The sequence below is a fragment of the Glandiceps talaboti genome, chromosome 2, assembly GCF_964340395.1.
Source record: "Glandiceps talaboti chromosome 2, keGlaTala1.1, whole genome shotgun sequence".
NCBI classification, from domain to species: domain Eukaryota; kingdom Metazoa; phylum Hemichordata; class Enteropneusta; family Spengelidae; genus Glandiceps; species Glandiceps talaboti.
In genome coordinates this window covers 5,758,053-5,784,370 of record NC_135550.1, presented here as the reverse complement: position 1 = coordinate 5,784,370, position 26,318 = coordinate 5,758,053, and the positions used below count along the sequence as shown (strand labels likewise).

The window sequence follows — 26,318 nt, the reverse complement described above, 5'->3', positions numbered from 1 at the left end:
TATAAAGGCTGGAAAGGGGGTCGTAAAAGGAATATTTCTACCGTGGGTGAGAATCATCTTTTGTCTTATGTTGAACCTGGTTTCCTTGCCAAAACACAGTCTACCAGAGATTGTGGAATCTGCTTCATATCTACATCTATAAAACCATGTTTTTTGAGTAATATGGACATGTCCTTATGAGACAGCTGCTGCCCAAACAATTGTGACAACATCGACATAGAAACCATGTGACGATGAAGTTCAAAATTGTCACTTTCATTATCTTCATCAAGTAGTAACTCTGCAACAAGAATGGCTCCGTCTGGTTTCACAGCTTCGAACACTTTTGCGAGGATGGCGTCTGCTCTATGCTCAGGCCAGTCGTGAAGGATGTTGCATAAAATATATAGATCTGCTAGTGGCAGATCGTCGACAAAGAAATCACCACTTTGAAATGTCACGTTTGAAGGGACATCACATTTAGCATTCTCCATTGCCCATTTTGTTACTGGCGGCAGGTCAAACACAGTGAGATGCATCTGAGGATACTTCGTGGCTAGGGCGTACGCCACATCGCCAGTACCCCCTCCCAGGTCACAAACGGTCGTAAAATCTGACAAATCGAATGACTTGCTTATCGACGGAATCGCCCACACCTTATCATGACAGCGCATAATCTCTAGAAATGTCATCTGCCTGTCCCTGCTGCCATCCCAAAGCACTTTTCTTTCTAACTTTTCTTCGTAGAAAGATGTTCCCTTTGATACTACAGAATACATATGTCATGAGCTTGTGCGTACACGTGATCACCAAACGAAGTCACCATTGGTACCAGTGAGAGGGGGCTGTTGCTGATAAGATGTTTACTTGTCACTTCTGTGTTATAATACAGGTCTTCATCGTCACCACTGGTTGTAAATGAACTTGAAGCATCGATTGACTTCTTGGTACCAAGGTAGCCTAGACATACCATGAAATCCAGCAACTGTTTGGTGGCACGTTTATGTGAACCCAATGCTGTAGAAACTTCGGTGACTGACGATGCATCTTTCCCTTCTAAATACTCGAATACACCTAATTTAGTAGCACTCATGAGAGCCTGTGGTATCAAAGCTATCATCGAGTGACTCCAGATATCAAGCGCTGTCGTCGCTGCCGCAGCCATCGCATATCATGCATATATTTTGACTGTGACCCTCGTAGACCCAAGGTCTTATGAGGTGAAATGCTGTGTGAAATGTACTGTGCCAAAGATCCTGCGCCCTCTACGAAAGTTTTCATAAGTAGAGTGCAACATGTGAGACAATATTCAATTGGCAATGTGTGAATACCATAAAATTGTCGCAAAAAGCAGTCCATTGTCAGTCGAAAGCGGGTCTGAGTTGAAACAAAAGAAATGGCTGAGATACGTTAATACCCCAGACTTTCCCAGTTCAAGAGGAGCATTCATTCATTCTTTCCTTTTCACTGACAAACTTAGACTTTGGAATTGGACACCCACCCCCACCCAAAAAGAAAGAAAGAAAAGACGACACAAAAACGTTCCATTTACTATTATATATATGCATAATTCGTTCTTTCTTTTTTCTTTGGAATTGTATGAACAGCCGCTGTTAAATCTTATTAGAATTTTTTTACAATTCTTTACAAAGGTACGTAATTTGCTTTGTTTTCCCCATACATAGACAGTGGAGGGGGAGATTTCTGACACACATACGTAGCAACTGAGTGACTTCAGAAGCAAATTTAGCCTCTACGCGTATATAGTTGCAGCAGTTTACACGAAAATAAAAACAATAGCATATCATATACACAAAAGTCTCATCTCTTCAAGTAAGGGGGGGGGGGGGGGTACCAGGAGGAGGGGGTGTCCCCAGATGTTCAATTGTTTGATTTTTTAAAAAAAATATTCAACTATTCTCTTCTGGATGTCAGTGATGTTAATAAAAAAAATTAAAAACATTTGTTTGGTATCTGAATTTCAAAAAGCTTATGAGGCGTGTGCGCCCAAGAAGTTGTTTGAAATGTTAATGTTGGGGATGAAATAATGTCTTTTAATAGCGTCCCTGTCATAATATTTAACACAGGTTTTATAACACAGGTTTTATAGTCCAAAATCGAATGCTTAAATGCTAAACAAGGGAAAGTGCTGCATGTTTTCACATGCCAATTCCGGTAAGAAAGATGTTTTTTTTTTTACATCCCGGTTTCTCCAACTACTACCTCAGAAGGTTGTGAAATTATGAAACTACGGTAAAATATGCTTTTTTGATAACATCAACCTGCAGTCACCCAGAATGGTTTCAAATAAAACAAATAACAATTTTAGATGGATTCATATGTTATGTCTCAGTTGGTAAGAAATGCAAAGTGGATTTTTCGTTTCTATAATTTTATTTAGTTATTTATGACTGATTGCTGTATGTAAGACCTGAGCCCTGTACAGCTAACAAAAGGAGAAAAAGCTTACATACACGTACATTTATATATTTCGAGTTTTACAAAACAGTCGAAGTTGAATGGAAATAATATTTTTTTTTTAAAAACGAGGTGGCGATTCGGCCAATGTCTGCCATTGCCTTTCTTTGCAAAGCCGTTGAAAATGATAGTTCTGTTTGGCTAAAAACACTCAGTGCACAGCAACATTTTTCCTTGATGTTCTTTTCACGTGTAACTTTATCCTGTTATAAGATTTGAAACATTTTTTCCTTCCTATGAAAATACTATTTTCCTCCTACACCATAGTTTTAGTGTACCAAACACAAACTTTGCTGCGAATTGAGCAAGAATTTAAATGTTTGATAAGTTAACCATATAACGTGATCCACGACAATACTTCTTGACTTTCTGGCTGGGCACTTTCCCCGTGTATAGCGACCTCTACGGTCACAACACACCTTTGGATTAACCCGGAAGTAAAGTTGTACATGTATTCCTAACATGTATGTTGTCATCGATGGATCAGCAACGTTTGCCTTCTATTTCGTGATCTTATAGTTATCTTGCAACCTGTAATCATATTACTGTAAGAATACAGGTTTCATAATGACATTTCAACGGGGAAGGTATCCGTACGATGAAGGTGAGTTGAGATGAAATGCCAGTAATAGTATATTCTTACATGGATGTTTAGTGAGCACTGCAGAGTATACTGTACAGCCCAGTCCTGCTTGCAGACGGTGCACGGGTCTAGATTACTGACATGACCCTCAACACCGTCATAAAGGAGAAGGAAGGGACGACTTACTCCGTATGCAAGCAGGACTAAATACAGTCACACATCATTACATGTATGTTCACGGAAAAGTTGTATACATCTTAAATCTTGTCTCCTATTAGTAGCACTCTCACCGTTGAAAAGGTGCATATTTTCATTAGAGTCTTCGTGTCTATTGACGCTTAAAGTAATTGTCACGAGCCGATATTACACTTCAGTCAACATGACCCATGACAAGCACAACTTTCATACATGTATATTAAATTACATTAATCACTATTGCATAACAACATGTTATGTGATTTACACTGTACGTACCATATGTGTTGTGATGCCAATTAGGCCACACTAAGTTTTCTTCAAACATAAGTGATGTCCTCTTGTGCAATGCATCTTGGAACTGGAAAATTGACTATTACATAGCGTTACAGAAACCATGGAGGTATATACTTCATACCTCCATGCTAAAAAAAACCCAAATTATGACAGCAGTGGACCCAGCTCCATGCTCAAAATTAGCAGGAGTCCAGAGCAGACAGACCATACATACATACATACATACATACATACATACATACATACATACATGCATGCATGCATGCATGCATGCATGCATACATGCATACATGCATACATACATACATACATACATACATACATACATACATACATACATACATACATACATACATACCATACCATACATACATACATACATACATACATACATACATACATACATACATACATACATACATACATACATACATACATACATACATACATACATACATACATACCATACATACCATACCATACATACATACATACATACATACATACATACATACATACATACATACATACATACATACATACATACATACATACATACATACATACATACATACATACATACATACATACATACATACATACATACATACATACATACATACATACATACATACATACATACATACATACATACATACATACATACATACATACATACATACATACATACATACATACATACATACATACATACATACATACATACATACATACATACATGTAGTATGTAGATTACCAAATGTAGATGATATAGTCTCAGACTAATGTAAATCAATAGAAGACCTGACTCCCAAACATGGAAATTAATTTGAATCCTGCATATACAATGAATGTGATTTAAATCTCTGACATTTTGTAGTGTAACTTACCAAAGTTATATTGTGTCTTGATCTGTGCTATTATAGACTACAAGCCCAGTCACAATTAAGATATAACTTATAACAAGAATGTCATCTGACATTTGTGTAATTTTCAGAAATCAGTAATATAGTGGAGGGCGTCAAATCCTGTCCTGGTTTGTATTGTGGAAGACTTGAAAATGACAATGGAACATTTGGACCTTGTGGAGTAAGTTTTGTGTATATATAATTACTACGGAAAGCATGCTATCTGCAAACAATGATAAACACAGACTGTAAAACTAGTGTTGTGTTACATCACAGACAAGTAACAGCACAGACAAGTAACACACTTGTCTGTGGTTACATGTGGTACCAGTAAAGATGACACAGTTTAATGATAGTGGTGTCTTGGTTATGCAGCAATGATATTATGTAATTATCAAGATAATATAAACACTGAATAAGGTTGGATGTGCAGTCAATTGTTGAAGAATTATAATTATCGGAGATGCTGTTTTACTTAAATATTTTCACGGCATATGTGCAAATTCACTTTCAGGGTATATATATCTACCCATGTATCACCTTACTCATCTGCCTAAACCCCAAATGATGATCAATTACAATATACCAGGGTATGTTTTTGCACACATCTCTTTACATAGACTGTGAAATTGGCAGCTGTACATTCTGCTTGATTGACAGCACGCACGGTCTAGTGCCACCACTGTCAATGCAAGCACATCAACACATGTATAAGAAGTACAAACTAAAGTTGGTATCTCCTAAGATGTACCTACACACAGTACACTCCTTTTCATTGTTTCTAACCCAACCCTGTTTTTTTAAACTTTTTGAAGGCTTGTCAATGGGGTTTCACACCCAATGCGTCATCAGTATGTATGTTGTGTACAGATGAACCAACCTTCTATGACTGGTTGTACCTTGGCTTCATGGCAATGCTTGCTTTGATTCTCAACTGGTTCTTTATTGAATTCTTTGCAAAGAAAAAGAGGTGAGAACAGACACTAACACTGTATACATTATATGTATACATTTTACAAAGGCAATAAAACAGTGTGGGTTGTCATGTCTGTTGATTATGAAGGGTAAATAAAAAACAATAATGTACAGGTTGATTTGGTGATTGATCGAGGTAAAGTCAATTTGCATATATCACCTTTAGGGGCATCTGTGTTTTGCCAAAGTTGAATCTGTGTTTCTGTTGCTAATTAATAGCAAATCAAATGTCATCTTCAACATTATCATCCATAATACAAATGACATGTTTACTTCCAATTCATTCTTTCAATCATATCTTAAAGTAAAAGATACACAGAAATATTTTAAAGAATTTTGAGTAGATTCTGATAGAAAGAGCAGTGTAGCATTTTTTATGACGATCAAAGACTGATAAACTGATGAAAGCCTACTAAGGTTGTACCCTTCATGAAGTTTGACATTCTGTCACAGATCTATCTAGATATTCACAATATTTATGTTATTTGTTTGAGTCTTATTTACTCAGTTGGGGGGTGGGAGGGGGGGTGGGTGGTGGGGGGGATGACATGCTTATTTCTATTTTGATGTAAATATGTAAATGTATTTTTCTCTTTAACCCCATGCCACTATGATAAAATTACTACCCGATTGTATGGACAAGCATTTAGCGCAGCCAGTTATGCACAAAACACAAAATGTACTGAGGGGCAAAACATACGCCTACAGTTTTAATAGTATTGCTTGAAACTGTATCATTCATTCAAATCAACACCACCATAATACTGCATCTCCAGAGTGAGAAGTATTCATCACGTGTGAGACGGAAAAACAAAATTTAAAATCCCCATCCACAATGGATTCCACGGTTAGACAAAATGGTGACGACACTCAAAACTAACTATTCAATTCTACTGTTTATTTGCTTTCTTTCTTCTAGGGCAATAATATTACATGTGTCAGCACTCTTTGAATGTGCAATTGCTGCCATGGTGACCTTGCTATTGGTAGACCCCCTAGGTGAGTGTCTATTTAAAAAGTTCTAATGGCATATATAAAAGGCCAAAAAAAAGGAATTGTTTCTGGTCAGGACATTTTGTCAAAAGTGGTTTGACAACGCAAATTTTTTATTATTTTTTTTCATTCTCAACAAACCTGTCACTAAATCTACTATTTATGGCAGTCACTGTTCTTTTTATCTAGTACTTTAGAACAAGTGTGTTTGTGGGGCAGATGTCATTTGCTTGCTCATGATTGGCTCTGCAGTTGTCTTCACTGAAGTAGGGAGGGTTATTATTATGTTTCTCCCCAGATTTGCAGACTGCATGCATGGATTGGACTAACACAAAAAAAAGCCTGATGCAAGGGTATTTGAGTGATGAGTGTGCTGACCAGAAACAAATTCATTTTTTTCTTTGCCTGATCTATTGAGTATTGTGGTGTAATGATGATCCTTGATTAGTAGTAAGGTGGAATCTTTCAGGAATTTGTACTTTTACAAATATAATTAGGAAATATCCCTGTGCTCTCAGACTTTTTTTCTCAAGAAGGCCCAGGGACTGGTAACATCTTTTGTAATTGCCAGTTTATACTGTGGCACACCAGGAAGGGAGGATTTTGGGGCCAGTGGCTGTTTTGTTACAATATTTGTTGAATATAGATGGATTTGGAGTGTGTTTATTTTTGCTTTCAGGTGTAATGTATGTATAATGTACTTTCAGGTTCCATAAAGATTCGTTCATGTCCGATAACAAGTTTAGCAGACTGGTATACAATGTTATTTAATCCCAGTCCTGGTTATACATCAACATTGCATTGTACTCATGAAGCAGCCTACCCTCTGTAAGTATTGAAAGTAACTAACTCCCCCCCTCCCCTATCCCAACCCAATCTCTCCCCCTCCCCTATCCCACCCAATCTCACCCCCAAGTTCTTACATTGTAATCCTTTCTTGTATTATGGAGACAAATCTTGTATGATGTACATGTATAAGGGCTGAGTGTATGGGTTTGATCACATTATATAGTGGCCATCAAAGCTGACATTATTTGCATGTTCATTACCCCTACTAGCTACCAATGAAGTTGGAAGGTTACATTTTCGTTTTTTGTTTGTTTGTTTGTTTGTTTGTTTGTTGTTTATGAGGATAGTTAAAACAACTGTGAATGGTTTTAAGTGAAACTGAGTGAGCAAATTGCCTTGTGAGATAAGGACCAATTTATTTGATTTTAGTGGACATCTAGGTTCAGATCTTGATTTTACTGAAGTCTTGACACTACTAGCATTAGCTACTGACCTATTCAAACCTTCAACTAACTAATTAAGAGCACCACCATGGTATATGATTATTTCCCCTGGGGAAGAGATACTGCACCCAGAAATAGCGCCAACATGTTGTGGTTGTCTGTTTTCTTTTGTTTTTAGTTTGCCTTCAGGATAACTTGCATGTATTTAACTATCTGTTTACTTTTCAGGTACACTGTAGTCTTTATTTATTATGCCTTTATGTTGGTGTGTATGATGTTAATCCGTCCTTTCCTAGCAGCCAAATTCTGTACAAGTTATGGTAAAGCATCAATCTATGCAGCCTTGTATTTCCTACCCATCCTGACTGTAACACAGGCGGTTGCTGCTGGCTTACTGTGTAAGTAACTGATAGATGTTATAATTTGAGACACCCTTTCAATTATATTATGAATGATATGAATTATATATATTTGTCTATGTGAACATACAAAGTATGTCTGTGTACATTATTTTCTTTCTGATCAACTATTCCTATTCAGTTATATGTTCTGATGATGCTCTGTAAACAAGGCCAAAGAAAGGCAATCTTGGAAGCTGATAGAATTGCATTTTGTTAAGACATCCAGTCTTCTCCATTTTGAAAAATATATCATCCTTAGTTTAATGGAGTACCAGTGTGTTTTTGCTTTATACAGAACATTTCCTGTATGTTTTTGCTTTACAGAGAATGTGGTCTTTACTTTTTCAAATATATGCCAAACAAAAAACATTTTTACTAAGTTATCCCAACGAGTCAGTGAGTGTAAGTTACCTCCTATTTTCACCAATTGTCACTGAATGATGTCCATTCAATATCCACCACTTGAGTATTTCTGCTGTACATCCTTGTCCTTATTATTCCAAACAATTATTTTCATCCAATCACACAAACCAGTATGATGAATGAAAAGAGTAAAACTTCCTCTCTTTTTTCTAGACTATTCATTCCCTTATCTGGTTATCATTGTATCTCTGGTAACCAGTGCTGTTCATTTTGCCAAGCAGGAAATTGAAGTAAGTGTATATATGTCCAGTAAATAAGCCTATATAAGTGTATGGGATGCATTATTGTTACACTCTGGCACCTAGACATATCAATACAAATCATAGGGTTGTCGGTGTCCAGGTGGTTAAACCATGTGCCTCTTACCACTACAGACGGGGTTAGAACCCATTCAGGGTTTGATTAATTTACAACACTGAATGCAAGAAGATTGTCATTCGGTTTGACTCTACCGAACAATGGAAGTTTCCCCGGTGCTCCAGTTTCCTCCTGCATTAACACTGAACCCATGAGTGTTGGCCCTCACTCTACTTCTTGGGAGACAAGTGTTTATATGCTTAAAGAACTATCCAGTATAAATAAAGATTATTATTATTATGAGAAAGGCCAATTAGTGTGCCATATTAATTTCCTCCATGGTCAAATTCCTTAACTCAAGGTGTACATGTGTACTAGAGTCTATGGTGTTAAATATACATTGTATACTCTATTTTTCAAACGAATTGAATCTAGTAAATATTATTTTGATATAAACACAATTTCTTTGACTTGTTCTGTGTTTCCTACCCAAGAGTAAATTCATATATCATATCTGCTAGTTTCAATGTTCTCTGTCAAACATTAGGTTACTGCTTAAAGTGAACACTAGAGGGCACAATTTAAAGTTGGCATTCATGCTTGATTATTCCTGTAACTAAAGCCACAATTTAACCCATTGTCAAACTTGGCGTAGTTGACACTTAACTTTGGAAGTATAAAACATTTACAGATTGTTCATGTTATGATTTTTTCCAGAATATCAAAGACCTTGTGAAGAAACCCCGTCACATAGTGATACTGCTAGGACATTGGGTGGTGCATGCCTATGGAATTATTTCTATTACACAGCTAGAGAATGTTATACTTCATGCATCGTTACTTGCCCTGGTACCAGTACCAGCCATCTTCTATCTGTTGACAGTTAGATTTACAGACCCTACCAAAGTACAGACATACTCACACTGAAGATGTAACTCAGGTTGTGTGTTTGTTGGGATTTAACTACTATGTGGATGAAGTGCTTAGAGGCATACCTTTTTAAGCTTCTACCATGTACATGTATGGCCGTCATCCGAACTGATCATGTTGATTGGGTTGTCGGTAGACAAGTGGTTAAACCACCGACTTCTTACCACTGCAGTTAGAGACTGAGCCCTGGTCAGGCTTTGATTAAATTTGTCATGCTGTACTAAGGAAATTGTTGTTCAGTTTGACTCACAAACAATGCAGGTTTCCTTCTACATGAACACTGAACCCATGAGGTCAAGTCTTCATTGGACTTCTATAGACAATTTATAAACTAAGTTAGTAAACTGTTCAGTATGAATAAAGATTATTATTATTATTATCATTATTATTGAAGAACTGCCAGACTATTTATTGTTGATGTAAGTTATGTAGTGATCAGAAGCTTAGCCGTACAATACTGGAAGGATGTAGGTAACATGACTAGATTATTTGTGGTTACAAATATTGTGATATATTGTGTTTGAAAGTTCCCTATTGTGTGGTGAGCAGAAATACATAATCACAAATTTGGGTCTTGTTTCTTCATGAAAACGAAAGACACAAAACATTAACTACATATGATATGTAACTGCATATCACCTTGATAGCGTGGAAAAACTGCAGTTTATGTTGCACCACCAAGCAAAATTCAAGATTGCAATACGTATTACATGAAATCATGTGAACACACAGTTTGTACTTTTACAATGAAGTTTTGTTTTGGATAAACATTATATAATAACAGAACCTAATGATGGATGAGTGTCAGTGTGAATACTTGGGTATATGTGCGTAAGCTTGTGATATGTCCTGATCTTTCACTCACTATGTTCCAGAACACCGCAAGCACTTGTGTAATTATGTATGTTGTAGAATTATACAAATAACAGGAACAGCACATCTGGTGGCTTTGATAATATAGGTATACTTTATTTGTTTAACGGACATTGATTCCTCCTCTTCACATACATTGAGCAGGGTATCAAATATACAGAAACATAATACAACTCATTCATATTTATTTGTGCTAAACCTTAAACATAGAATTGGGGATTTGGTAAACAGTTATCACCCCCATGGGCATTTAAAGCACAGCTGAATATGATGGAAAATTGTCACTGTATTTAGAATTACATCATTTTAAATATAGAAAATATTACAAAATGTTCATTTCCAGTACTGAATGTCATAATGATATAGTTTGTACACTTTGGTGTGAGAGTAGTACATGCACTCTTTCAGTTCAACATACATAGAGGCACAATTTCTAGCATTCAGGACATTGATTCTTTTCATACACATACTTCCAAAATTATCAATTATGAAAAATTAAATATTACTTTGCCCAAGTTTAAATTCTTTAAACAGGCTATGGATTCAGAATAAAGATACAATACATCATTATCACCGTATGCAACACAACAGTTTCCATACATATTTAAAGTCAACTGCCTTTTCTGAGCTTTAGTAACTTCTAAAATTGATCCAAATATACAGATATGTACTGAAAGTTTCTAACTCGCCCACAAACCTTGATTGTTCTTTCTGAATTGCATTTCTTGACGAACTGTCAAAACTATTTTTAAAAACTAAAATTTTTTTTAGGAATACAGAAATCATTATATGGAAGTCACCATTTTGATATAATGTCTAATCCAGTTCCGCAAGTATTACTTTCATCCTTGTTTTTTTTTTTACATGAAAATCGTCGAGAACTGCAATTAGAAATAATTTTCTTGTCCAAGATAAAATACACATGATATGGGTGCTCATTGGGAAACCATCATTTTGAACTATGTAACAGTCCTGTAGTGTCTTAGTACAATTCCTTTAGATGGCAACAGTGCAAATTTGTATATTTGTGGAATCATTCAATCACGTATGAAACTTAGAATGGAAACTTATTACATTATACTGAATACATATTAGACAAAGCAATGGCACAATGCTACAACACTACTTTCAACAAAACGAAAACCCATTACTAAATTTGAACAGAACAAATATTTGACATTTTGCAATCTCAAAATATATTAAATTCCAAAGGTTTCTTAAAACAAACTCCGTATAGACTATTGAGTTGTCATAGTTAATGTATTTCAAGAGTGATGTTCAAACTTACAAGTAAAGTGTTTAAAGTTGACTGACCAAAACACAGAGTGACTGAAGTTTGTTGTTGCACAAACTTACCAGCTTAAAATTATGCTAATAAACATTGCATACCGAATACTCCCTTAGCCTTGCCCTGTATACACCATCGCTTTTGTTGTTTTTTCTCAATACAGAAGCTGTAGTCTTGGAAATCATCTGAACTAAGGGCAACTTTTATCATGCCAGTTTTGATGTTTCTGTTCTTATTTAAAATTAAAATGAACTTTTTGATGTCGAATTCTACATGACGTTCTTGTTTAGGTCTTGAACTTTCTGAAACAACTTCATACACGATTTCTAAATCTTCCAGTACTGCATTGTCAGTGAGAGCTTCTGCCATACTGATCATTTCTACAAATGGAAGGTCATCAAAGGTAACACTGTTATGGATTTGACAGTGTACTGAAACATTGCGCAAACTACTCTTTGCCTTGAATACATTCAAAAGAAAAGAGGTAAGTATGTTAGTGAACCAATAAGGTGTATCAAGTTCAATATGCAATGATTCAATATGTGCTTCTGGCTGACACAAAATCAACAGGCCAATTGAACAATATCTATTGTTTTCTATTTCAGGCAAATTACAATTGATTTTAAGTGTAGCTGGTAAACCAGCAGCAACAACACTTAGGACATCTGAAATTGAAGCATTCTCGCCTCGCAGTGCTTGAATTTCATGTATGCAATCATAGAGTGCAAACAGAAATCGAGATGGACATGTTAAACTTATATAATCATCTTCATAGTAATGTTGTAAGTAAATTGCAAAGAGTTCAAATAGCCTCATCACATTCTTACCAAACATTCCAACCATGAAAACTGCAACAATATGTAAATGCATACACTTAATAATAGTTGCAAAATGAACTTCCCTTTGCTTTTGCAGTGTTTTGTCATCAGTAAGGTATCTCGCTGCAAAACTTTCTTGTACAGTTTTATGGGGAAAACGCACAACTATTGAAGGTTTAAAGCGAGATTTGCCACTTTTTTCAGTGACAAATCCTATTTTGTATACAGCCTCATTTGTGTATTTCTTTCTTAGTTCTGTAAGATCAAAAAAGAGCTGGTTTTCAAGCAACCCATGCCAAGCAATTTCTCCAATATGGTATAAGGCTTCCTGTATCTGTGCTGGTAATTTATTTTCCTTCACTGTTAGTCCATATTTTTGACAGTATCTTCTTGCCACTGCATAGTGAAGTTTTGCATAGAGTTCACCTTTACTTTTGGGGAAATCACAATCTAATTCCTCCCATACAATGCACAGATAGATATTACACAACGGGTTACAGGCAAGCTCTCGTACATTTTCTGATGTCATTTTAACAATGAGTTCTTTATAATCTTGTTTTGAAGTACTGTGTTGAAGTACTTTTCAATGAACTCTATACTATTGTCATTTGTGTATCCCTCATTCATGATGATAGTATCAAAATGACGCTGTATTTCAATAGCTTTATGTGGACGAGCTGTCACTAACACACTACAATGCTGAAATGATTTTCCCTGTAGGATTTTCATGATTTCAAAATCTATATTACCTGATGCCTCATCAAGCCCATCCACAACAAGAAGTAACCTAGATTCATTTGATTCTAGATATCTAGACAAACAGGCCCCATAAGATTTATTCATGTAGCAAATAGGTAACAGTTGCTGAATAGCTTCCACAATTGTGCCATTTACATCATGAGCCTCAAGAAAAATGACAAGATCAAATTTATCCCATATGTACGGCTTCTTCTGTGCAAAGTCAGTGGCTAATTTCTGACAGAGTGTTGTCTTTCCTGTACCGGGGTCACCTTGAATTAAAATTTTTTTTGATATAGATGTTCGTGAGGACAATGTGGGTTCTTCTTGTGCAGCACAGAAGATTTCTTCTAATCGAATTGTAATCATGTTCCTAGTAATAAAGATAGGAAATGAATTTAGCAAATTCTTCACTTTATACAATATGTTTTTCCAAAGGAAAGCTTAGTGGGAGCTGATGTTCATTTCTTTCTGACTGTGTGTTCATGTATCTGTTTGTAAAATCTTTATCTCAATTGAATGTGAACTGAAAGTGTTCCCTTTGGGGAAAAATTATTTATGATGCTATTAAAATCTGCTAATTCTTTTACCACAGCATTTTCTTATAAATCAGATGTAAACGTAGTTTCTCCATATTAGGCTGATTTTGGGGTAAACTGAATTATACCGACAAATATGTACATTTTTAATGGCTGCAAGCTTTAACAACAATTCTTAAGTCAAAATCAAGTTGTTGTTCAATAAGTGTTCAGTGTGCAAAATTAAGGTGAAATGAAAGTTGGTCATAAGGACCGACAGGTAGCAAAAGCTAAAGTTGGTCGTTATGGGAAACTGATGTCCTTAGCAATTTATGACCTGTATCTACAGCAACCCCCCCCCCCCCCCACACACACACACATTGCAGATTAAAAGAATTTTGATCTTTAATATATGCATGTTGTCTTTTGCTGTAATAAATGCAATGAATAGTTGAATACCCATCATAATTTATTTCATCAAGATATAATCTCTTTCTGTTTTAGGGGCCTGTTACTAGTAACTGTTGACACATACCTTACCACAACAACTAAGGTTGTCCAATTAAACAGAGATTTCAGCATATTAACCCTGTCAATCATGTGAGATTATTGGTTATCCAATGTATAACTCAACAAATACAGAGAGACTGGCGATACTGAGGATTAACGATTCATTTATTAACATTATCTGCAATCTCAAAGAGATCACAGTCCCCCCTCCCTGTAACTGCTTGATTCATGAATCTGAATCACATGATTCATAGTGAGATTCACATCTTGTCTGTGTCAACAGCAAATGAGCAGAGATAGGATTCCGCTAACACTATTTTGTATATTCATTAAAGTATCGCACATGGTACACTTCAATGGTACATATATGTAACACTTTGTAGACAACTTCCTGAAAGATTCAACACATACGTCCAAGATGTAAAAGACCAGGCATTGGACAAATTGGTCATACAGATTAGAAACTGACCAGCTTACATAACAGATCCAACTTACTTCATCAATAAAATTGAACAAAACATTGAGCCGAAAAAAAGTGATAGATGTAGAATTCATGTATGCAAATACTGATCCTGATGAAAATACACATTATATGTAAAAAAAAATGCTTGAAATAATTCTGGAATCAGTTACCAAATTCTAAAATGTGTGTGGCTGCACTATGAGAAGCTGGGCCCAAAAATTGGCAACATTCCTATCGTAACAAACAGCAGAAACAAAGCCCCACAGAGAAATTGTCCTGCGCAGACCACAGGCCGAAAAGGGCACACAGAATGAGAAATTACTTGACATATGAGAATCAAATATAAACCAATTGAAAACATATGTACACAAAATGTACATGAGAGAAAATTCCACTTGACTGATGATAATAAAAATGTCAATGGCATTGTAGCTCAACTGTTGTGGGTAAACTTTAATTTTCTGTTATGCTTATGTGGTTTTGTTGCTAGGCATATTTGCATACATTTTTTGAAGATTGTTTCCCATTCCTACCCATCCATGGTGTTACACCTTCGTGTAACTCTTGCTATGGGTGTGGTCTTGTTGTTAAGGACATTTGCATTTTTTTCATGTTTATTCAATTGCCTACCCATCCTAAGCTTATATTGTTATATTTGCAATAAACCTATCATTTGCCTGTTCCTAAGGGCGTGGCCATGGTTGCTAGGGCCACTTATGTAAGTATGACACACTCACAATTTGCAGACTAACACTTTAGAATCATTACCAATTTCATCCCCAGTAGTTTGAGAGGTAAAGTTCAATACCAAAATCACTTGCACCAGCCACAAGATAGACAGATAGATGGACGGATGGACGGACGGACAGACTTTACCGTGAACCATTGGTTCACTTTGTGCTAGAACTTAGAGTGTTTCCAAGCAATGTCAAGGAGGGATAATTCAAGTGCCACTAACATGCACTTGTATTGTTCTGTTAAGGGGAGGTGTCAAATTAAAAAAAGTCGATAGATTTTTCTTATACTTTGCATACCTAAGCGGTGATATCTGAATATGTAAAAAATGCAAAGAAAATACTATGTCACCACCTTTGTTTTCAAGATAATGACCGTTTCTTGTATCTACACATACTGTTTTGGGTCAAAATAAGTAGATTTAGAACAATTAACTACATCACAATTTTTGACAGTTAAAGATTATTCCTGGAGCACTTAATGAACTTACATATTTTAGTGCAATGTGTATTATGTCCAGACATATTTGTTTGTAATTTCTTTTCATTATTTCATAAAATACAGAATTTTTTTAATGAAATATTGTTGAATTTTGACAAAAATTAAAATGAGCTTGTTTAACTTTGCACATATGTATAATGTACCGATGCCTCTTCATAAGTATACAACAAAAATCATTGTGTGTATGCTAACTTTAAAATTCCAGAAAAAATTGTTACCCCCCCACCCCATCATCAAAATTTCAACATTTTGAACAAAGATCACTTGACATTGTACAATATTGGAACACACGGGCACCAAGGTATATTTCTGTCAGTTCATATGTATGATAAATCATCTGAACTATTCATGTATAGAGTTTATGTATTTCTCCCAAAGCCAAAGTGGCCATAATATTCATAATTATGCCCCCACCCCTTCCAAATTTCAACATTTTTGGACACAATTCACATGAAATTTCATAATACTGGAACACATGGGTACCAAGGGATAGTTCTGTCAGTACATAATTGTGTATGATAAATCAACACATTAGGGGTGTCAATAGTTCAATGTAGGATAAAAAGCTAAAAACATTTAGTTCCCCCTAACTTAATTGGCCAAAATTCAAAATGTCCATCCAATTTCAAATCAATGTAGTAATACTATGAATACAAAGTCAAGGGGGGTTTGCAAATGATCAATATTGATGCCTTCATAAAATCATTAAAATGTAGATGGGTAAACCGACTAGTTAATGCAGGAGATGGAACCTGGAAAGCAATAATAGAACACCATTTTCGGGAATTTGGAGGTTGCAAACTTATTTTTAATTATAATCTTGACAAAAAAGGTCTTGTTTACTTTACGAGGAATATGCCATGTTTTTATAGGGAGGTCATTATGAACTGGTATAAGGTTGTTAGGAATAATGACAATCTTAATTTAACACCTAGTTCAATTGGAGAACAAATTATCTGGGGAAACCGACATTTAAATGCTGGTTACAAGTCTGTGTTGTTTTTCAAAGAATGGATTGAGTCAGGAATTATTCACATAGCAGACCTTTTTAATAACGGTAGTTTTATTAGATACAATACTCTACTGGACAAATTGAAATGTAAGAGAAACTGGATTGCACAATATATAGAGGTAAAAAAAGCAATCCCCAAAACTTGGTACAGAATTATGTGTGAAGTTAGCAATAAAATTTATATAAGATTTGGTAGGATACAGCTAAGAAAAAGAGCTTTCAACGGAGAATACAAAGACATGTTTGATTTTGCATGTAAAGATTTTTACTGGAACATAGTAAGTAATAGTGGTGTTAAAACGTATGCTCCTAAGATTTGGGAAAAGGATTGTGGGAAAGATTGTAACTGGAAGGAAATATGGGTAGAAAAAATTAAATGTATGCCAGTTAAAAAAAATAGCACAATTTAATTATTATCTATTATACAACAAAATCCCACACAAAGAAAATTTGTTTAAATGGAAAATAATGAATAATCCATTCTGTGAGATCTGTAAAAATATTGAAGACAGTAAACATTTTCTTTATGAATGTAAAGCTGTCAAGCAGTTCTGGAGAAAATGTATTAATATAATCAATCAATTGTATAGAATGAACGTAAGACTGCTGTGGAAGCACATTGTGTATGGATACAGAATATATTGTAAGACTTTTGATGTATTTAATTTAATCTTGATGGTGGCGACTTTTGCCGTATATAAAGCGAGAATTTTGGAAAGAAGAGATATTGAACAAATAATAAGAGAAGAAATATTTGATATCAATTATAATAAGAAGAACAAAATGTTGAAAGAGTTTGCTAATGCTTTGTGAGCTACACGATGTATATATTCTTTCAAAGGGATATAAATAAAAGTTGACTTTTGAAAAAAAAAAAAAAAAATTTTACAAAACATGTTTAACTTGTACATGGAGCTACTGAAGGGTATAGCATGTAGCAGTGTTTCTTAAAAATATTGCCATATCTAAATAATTATATTCCAATAGTAGTTTTAATATTTTTTCTTTCCTTGCAATGATGTATTCACATATATACATGTAAATATGGATATAAAATGCAAACGAGTGCTTGCAAATATGGATTAACGATTTCAATAGTTGATGGTTCCTTTCAGACCCTCAGATAGCGCCCCCTTGATTTTTTTTATCAAATGAATAAAGCAATACACATAAGCAACGTTAAAAAAAAATGAATACAAAGTCAGTATGTAGTGAGGAAAAATAGATCTTTTGTTGACACTTTATTTTAGTGCTGTGCTATAGTGAAAATTCTTCCAATTTAGGGGATATTTTTAAAAAAGAAATAATTGCATGTTTAGAGGTACAAACAGACCCATTAAAAAGTAAAATCGTTTCTGTAGGATGAGAACTAGACAACTAAAAAAACACCCCAAAAGTAAAAGAATTTAATTTTTCATCCTACATTGATTTCAAATATATATTGATCTCGCACCTTATATCTCATTCTCGCATTGTTGAAACAGTTAAATGTTGATTTCATGTAAGGAAATTGTTAGTGTTATATTCCGGAGTGTGGTCACTATGAAATAGGAAATAACTCATATCATATCAGTACCTGTTGATCCACTGAACACGGCATGCAGTATACGTACCTAGCCACATGATAAAATGGCATTCCACACACTGTGAGGCCCAAAAGCTACGCTACTAGATGTATTTATTGATTTTGGGTAGAACCCCTCATTGAAATCTTATTAATGTTACCATGGATACTTCTTTCATGGGGAGACAATGTAGATAGTTTTTATACAACTTGTATGATTTGTTGCAATTTGAACTGTAGGCTTTACGATAAGTAAACAGAGTTAGTGTGACTAGTGACATACTATAGTTGGCAAGACAGTTGAAAAATAGTCTATTTTTGATTGAATACATCTACTGAAAAAAAACCTATAAATTCAGTAATTTTAAATTTGGCAGGACGTTACTATACTGATACAGGGATGTGTAATGGCCCGGGGGGGGGGGGGGGGGGGGGGGTCGATTGCTGTCCACGACCAGTCGCACGGTCATGGCCCAGTGAAGAAGTATTTTTGTTTTCACTGTTGATTCTCCACTGGTGAAACGGTCGTTTTTAAATACGAGAAGTATACGTAGCGTTTCACTTTTTTTCTCCACGATCGGTCGTACGGTTTCTAATAATTATCATTGTTGTTTTTCTTGTAGTGACAATCATGGTTTTAGCATCAAGGAGACATCAATGGTTTGAGAAAACACACACAAACAATCAAATGATTGATCTAGTGCTTTGACTCCATCAATTGCCCTCTAGCTCTGGTGACACTGCTGACCTATCGAGCGTATGCTTCCAAAACAGCATAGAATCAATCTGTATAGCAAATCTGGTTACCACAGTAACAAAGCAGAAACCCAAACAAAGTACTTCATTTAATGGTGATATAGAATTATGGTCGGTATGTAAATTACATGTGAATAACATACAAGTCATTGTTTAAACAATAATGTACACCCTCCCAGCCCATAATGGACGAAAGCAAACTTTGAACGACATAATGGGCGAGGTGACAGCCGAGTCCATTATGGAGTGCGAAGTTTGCTTGAGTCCATTATGGACTGGGAGGGCGTACATTATTGTTATTATTTTATAGTTTTGCCAATTCCAGTGAATTTGTAGACCGAGAAACGCAAAACAACGTATAATATACACAACGCTGAACATCGTCTGCCATGTTCAGCCTGGAAGCTGAATACTAATCATAGCGACACACGTACGTACACGCACACACACATATACACTTCAATGAATTGCTGTGAACACAAATTTGTTTCATGAATGCGTTGTATTTTTAAACAGTGGAAATGATAATCATAAGTAACAACATACATTTCGAAAAAATACCTAGTCATATGAAGAAACAGAAAAAGTAAGCTTGTATTGTTATGCTCGTGCCGGGGCCGCGATGCCCAATAACGGAGTACATTATCAGTAATAATGTACAGCGATGACGTCACAAAATTCACTGGAATTGGTAATGCTATAATATCATTTGAAATAATGCAATTAAAGTTTCCAAGTGTCATGTCAGTTTCATTTCGAGCAGTCGAAATCAAAGCAACTAAGGAGAAAATTAAAAGAAAATGTTTTTGCTTGTTTGGGTGGGGGGGGGGGGGGGGTACTCAACTTGGATGACTTGTGTAGAAGCAGACATTTATGACCTGGGGGTATATCAGGTAGAAAGTCTTGGATGTATTCAGACGTTAGGTTAATCATGCAATAGTTCGCAAACTCGTGTCAGCAGCCTTTTTATGGCCTCGATGTAGTTTGATGTAGAAGTTCCGACAAGTATTTTTTTCACTGTCTATTCTCCACGACCAGTCGCACGGTCATGGCCCAGTGAAGAAGAAGTATTTTTTCACTGTCTATTGTCCGCAACTGCTCATATGGTTGAAACCCCATTTTTAAATACGAGAAGTAGCATGTTGACTTTTTCTCCGCGATCGGTCGTACGGTTTCTAATAATTATCATTGTTGTTTTTCTTGTAATGACCGTTGAAACATGGTTTTAGCACCAATGGGACATCAATGGTTTGAGAAACTGCACACAAACAATCAAATGATTGACCTAGGGTTACTTTGACCCCATCAATCGCCCTCTAGCTCTGGTGACACTGCTGACCTATCGAGTGATATGCTTCCAAAACGACATAGAATCAATCTGTCAACCCAAACAAAGTACTTCATTTAATGGCGACTTGGATGACTTGTGTGTAGAAGCAGACATTTATGACCAGGGGTATCTCACGTAGAATATCTTGGATGTATTCAGACGTCACGGTTAATCGTGCAATAGTTTGTGAACTCGTGTAATTCTAGTGCCAGACACTGGACGTGGTGTTACCTTTATAATATGGCCGACTCCAACTTTTCTGTTTCGCACGTCAATGTTTTGCTTGACCGGCAATATAGGGAGTGTGGTTGTTGATACATTTCAACAAGTCTAAATTTTATAAGACAGTTTCTCTTTAAGTCATGGTAGTAAAGCTAATTTTCTTCGCAAGGACTTCGGAAACTCATTCAAAATTACCTTCCGTTCACCCTAAATCTTCAATTCATGAGTACGTAGAGCGATCGAAAAACATATAACACTTCACTTCACTTCACTTCCAGACACAGGTTTGTTTTGCGTTTGAATGTTGACAAGAGCGCCCGTTTCAGTCTGCGCCGAAAGTTGTGTCATTGACGTAATTCGAATTTGACACCTCCTACCTTAAGTACCCCCATAACATTTTAATAATTTAATGAGATCAATAAAACAATAACATTTCTGTGCAACCATATCTGGATATCTGGCTATTCATGAGATGAATCCGACTGAAAATTTCATGTTTTTAACCCTAATCACTATGTAAATTCCCTTGATTTGTACCTTTGTATATTCCCTGAAACATCCCTGTGAAATTTCAGCCAAATCAGTCAAGAACGTTTGGAATTAAATATACCACTACTGAACTTTATATGTAGTTCAGTGCTAAAAAGTAAAGTGGTTTTGAAACAGTTACAATGTATAAGCACCAATTGTGAATAAATCCTGAAACTGACTGACACAAAGCTGTCTCATGAAAACCTTTCATGGAATAAAAATCCCAACAATCCAGAAAAAAATGCAAAATGGACACACATCTAGTCTACGATATATGTAAATTATACATGACTATACAAATTAGTGTAAGCACCATGTTCTAATGGGTTGACAATTAGGCAATTTGATTATGTGTAAACCTGGTACCACAAGTTGATGGATTAAAAGCGAGTGATGGATTGATGTTGGTGAACGTTACAAATATAAATTTCAATCAGTCATAACACCAACAAGTTAGGACATTTCCTTACAAAGATCTGTTGGACCAACAGACTACTGTTAATTTCACACACTGTAAGTATGTATTCAGTTATTTGCTAAACATACTTAAGCTCAAATACATAACTTTTTGTATTGCAAATCAAAATGTCTTCCACTATTGTCTTCAAGTTTAAAGCCTTCTTAAACTGGGAGAAAAGAGACACACCTCATGACAAAAGGATTTCCACCAGGTATGAAAATTTCAGTTTGTTTTTTAAGCCTTCTTGTTCATATGTACTCTGTGTATCTTGATATCATGATTTATGGTGTAAATATTGGAATTTTCTGGTGGTTTTGTTATTATTAAAAGAGTTAAATATATTTAACTTCAGTATTATTAAGTAAATACAAAGTTGCACGAGAAATGACTACAGTAGATGGATATTTCTCTGGTTTCTAATAAACACCCTGAATGACTCATTAAAGTTAAAAGCTATATCAACAAATGTTTTAGGACATGAACTTTGTTATAATCAATATGCATGCCGAGTTACGTGAAATTTGAAGCTTGCATACTTTATTACTTATACAAATTGTTCATTACAATTACAAACTACATCAACAAGCTTTGTTGGTAATATGTGCTTTGTAATCATGTACTAAATCATGAGATGTCCGAAGCTTGTATTGTGAAGATATTGCCTAATTACGAAAATATTGTTATTGATGCAAATACAACATTAATATTCATAGGATGTTTACCAGAAACTAATCAGTTCTCTGCATTAATTTATAAAACCATTCTATCATATACCTATACCCAGGTCAATCATTCTTGGTGATGTTTAACATGAAATATCACTTCTGATATGGGATGTTAAACATCATCAAAAACTGGCAGTCGATGTTCGAGGTTGATGTTAAAGTAGTGCTTGTGTATATTAATTTTCTTCTATATAACCTGTACACATGATTTGAAAGAAATTGGTTATAAATAAATACTACAAAGTGTTTGTGATAGGCAACAAATGGCTTATTTTGAAAATTGACCCAAAGGTTATGGGGGAAAAGGTCAAGATTGCAAAAGAAAGCTTGCACCTGATAATTAAAGTAGCGAAAGACACTTCAATGGAGTCTCTATGTATTACAGTTTTTGAGTTATGCAGTAAAACTTATTTTTGGCCACAAATATGGCCGCTATTCAGTCAAATTTGTATATGTCGGATATTGCATGTCTGAAATATAACATACTTCAGGATGGCCACATGAATTTAGATACATACATACATACATACATACATACAGACAGACAGACAGACAGACAGACAGACACACACACACACACAAACACACACACACACACACACAAATGTGAAATGAGCACCAAAAATAGTTCATATAAATATTATGTATTTCCTTGCTTTGTATTATCTGTGCACAAGATGAGAAATTGCTTTCTTTTCATTAGATGGATGACATTGTATGTGCTGTAGATGGATTATTTTGTTCCACACAATTTGTGATACATTCTTTTAGGTGCAAAATCATACAGGACTATTGGTATCATCTTAATACTTAAGAAAAGTGATCTCATTTCCCACGATTTTCTGCTAGTGCTGTTAAGAGGTTTTGACTGATATTTTAACACCTGTAGCTGGTATACCTGAAATATAACTGAAATATAACCTTTTTATAACCATATTATGGTCAGTAATTAATGTCATCATCTTTCAACGTTTCTGACTGGGAGCTTAATTACTTTAATAGTTTGTCAATCACTTGCAAGATACACTGATCAAATTTGATGTCAGTTACATGCAGCTATGTTTAAGATACAAGATCTAAATGGCAATAAATCAACTCTTACCAATATTTCTTGTGCTTTAGATTTAGACCTGTAAAGACATGAGTCAATTGCAAGACCTGATAGTCATCACACCAGGGTATCGGATTAACACGAGAAGCTGTCATCAAATAGTATGTCATAATTTCCTCCTTAAGTTTGGCAAAACTGAAGCCTGAGAAGATATGAATCAATGAAAGGTAAGATATTGCTGTATAAAAATAATCTTCCTGGTGTTTTAATTACAAGCATATCTTCAAAGGGAAGACTTTAAATGCCAAGTCTTCACCAAAGACAATGCCCCTAACTAAGTATTTGAGACTTAGTCAACTTTAATGTGACATTGGTACATTATATCACTTAGGGTACATATATCTGACCCTTGAGTGAAATCTCTAGTTTCGTGTATATTTGTCATTTGCTGTTGTCATCATCTGCTTCTTCCGGTGTAGTATGCATGGTCTTTAATACATGGCAAACAATTTACATGATTGCACTTTAGAACTCTGAAGCTGGTCAAGCGCAAATTGCTTTGAACAGAAATTTCAAACCCAAATGGCAGTCATTCACCTATTAGCTTTGATGTAATCACAAAATGAAATGATAGGATAGGATGATAGGATCACCAGTCGTGTAAGATGAAAGATGAACAGACAGAACCCATTCCAGTCATATTTTGTACACAGCATCCTATTATATCATACTACACATAAGTTTCATTACGTTTGAATGACACACTACTATATATGACTGAATATAAAGTTGTGTCCATGCACATTTCTTTTATCACATAAAGTAATGTAATAGTTGTAGAGATAGTGAATTGTGCATACATCTGTATACCTTGCAGTGAAAAAATTACAAGTTCATACCTGATTTTGCTACTGTCCCAAATTCTTTGACTTTCGTAGCTAAATCATAACATGATGCACTTTGCAGCACCATTATGGCAGGTTGTCTGTTGACTTCATTGAGACCAATACATTTTGTCAGTGTTTTAAACATATCAAATGGATGCTGCCAACTATCCACTTCTCGTTCCGTGATCTTGTGAAATGCACTGCAAATAATCTTCATCTTTGCAAAGGCGTCTAGATGATAAAAATACAAATCATTTCATACTGTTGCAACCATGTATATTGAAAGTATGGGACCAGATTACACATTGTCATTCTTACTAAAGCTGTCTTTGATCAGAATCGAATTACATGACATTCCTGATTCTTTAAATAGATTATTGCCTGTGCTGTAAATACTACCTGTGCATGCAGAGACTATTGCCCATGAGAGTTACTTCAACTAATGTGCATCACAACAATGATATGTTTTCTAGTGTTGTGTGCTCAAGATGATTACTACAGTGAGACACACATGCATATTTCTTGCAGAAGTCAAATAAATATAATATCAAATGAGTTGTGGGGACACTCGAGTTCCTACAAATAATGTCATGTCCACATCCAATAGTTATTTACAAGCACAATAAAGGGAACCTTTTCTATCAATGACAAACAGTAATGAACGATGAGTGGACCTGTGAATAATTTGGAGGAGCGGATGGTGTAATAAAATTAATAACACATGCACTCAGGCAATGTCTCATGGTCTTTCGCTTGGGCATCATCAAAATTTTGGTAAAAAGTGCAAACCCTCGTGAAAGCATTAAATTGCGATATTGCTCTTGCTGTTATGTATTATTATTTGAAGTGCTTTTATTAATCCATAAGGACAAGTAACTTTAAAAAAGGTGTTTTTAAAAAGTTGCCTCATACAGAATCAATTTGACCATCCTTTCTCCATGAAAATCAAATAGTACCAGCACAGTAACTTTATTTTCATTCTTAAACAACACAAACTGTTCACTCCTGTTCCAAAAATGTCTTGATCTATGTAAATGATCTTTTATTTCCATGTGTTTCTTTTAACTTTAGTTGATTTAAAAAAACATAGCTAATACCTATTAATAAATAATATTATAAATCTGTCGCCCTCATCCGTGAATGTCAGAACTGTTTATGAAATGAATTAACAAGTTTATCTATGTCTGCAATGTTTGTTTTTTCTAAATTCAAACTAATATTTATGTTAGAGGTAAGATGAATATTTACATCAGAAACTTAATCCTTCACAACAACATCAAGAAACTCAAAATAAGTTTCATATACAATGTACTTTAAACATGTATATTTCCTTCTTTGTATATTTTATAAAGTACACTATCAAATTTTAAAAAGAGAACAGTTCTAGACCACATTTGTTATACTCACCATCATTGATCTCTTCACTAAGGTGATACAGAAAAACAGTAAAATGATCCATTTCCGATGTTTCTGGGCATGGTGAACGTTCTGTATAGTTTTCAGCATGCCATACTTCTATTTCAGCCATACTTTCATTTCAGTGAACGATGCATATGTAGATATATGATCAGTCAGTACATTTTCTAAACACATGATTGTGATTACAGATATCTTGCTCTTGATAGTCTGAGTCAGTCTGAATCAA

General features: G+C 35.1%; 2 protein-coding genes and 1 pseudogene across 2 annotated transcripts; 1 reads left to right on the top strand and 2 right to left on the bottom strand.

Annotated features, from left to right (window-relative positions):
• Nucleotides 1-65: 65 nt before the first annotated feature.
• LOC144453667 (acetylserotonin O-methyltransferase pseudogene) lies at nt 66-653 on the bottom strand (annotated as a pseudogene).
• A 2,273-nt stretch (nt 654-2,926) lies between these two features.
• LOC144452632 (JNK1/MAPK8-associated membrane protein-like) lies at nt 2,927-9,940 on the top strand. Its single transcript, XM_078143761.1, has 8 exons — nt 2,927-3,061; nt 4,530-4,621; nt 5,256-5,410; nt 6,335-6,414; nt 7,116-7,236; nt 7,869-8,038; nt 8,618-8,694; nt 9,479-9,940. Exons 1-8 carry the CDS (start codon nt 3,025-3,027, stop codon nt 9,686-9,688), a joined length of 942 nt encoding a protein of 313 aa, XP_077999887.1. The 5' UTR covers nt 2,927-3,024; the 3' UTR covers nt 9,689-9,940.
• Nucleotides 9,941-13,193: 3,253 nt separating this feature from the next.
• Nucleotides 13,194-26,232, bottom strand: LOC144453470 (NLR family CARD domain-containing protein 4-like). Its single transcript, XM_078144776.1, has 4 exons — nt 26,081-26,232; nt 24,686-24,904; nt 23,838-23,988; nt 13,194-13,781 (listed from the first exon to the last, which is right to left on the bottom strand). The coding sequence occupies exons 1-4, from the start codon at nt 26,199-26,201 to the stop codon at nt 13,196-13,198; spliced, it is 1,077 nt and encodes a 358-aa protein (XP_078000902.1). The 5' UTR covers nt 26,202-26,232; the 3' UTR covers nt 13,194-13,195.
• Between the last annotated feature and the right edge of the window lie 86 nt (nt 26,233-26,318).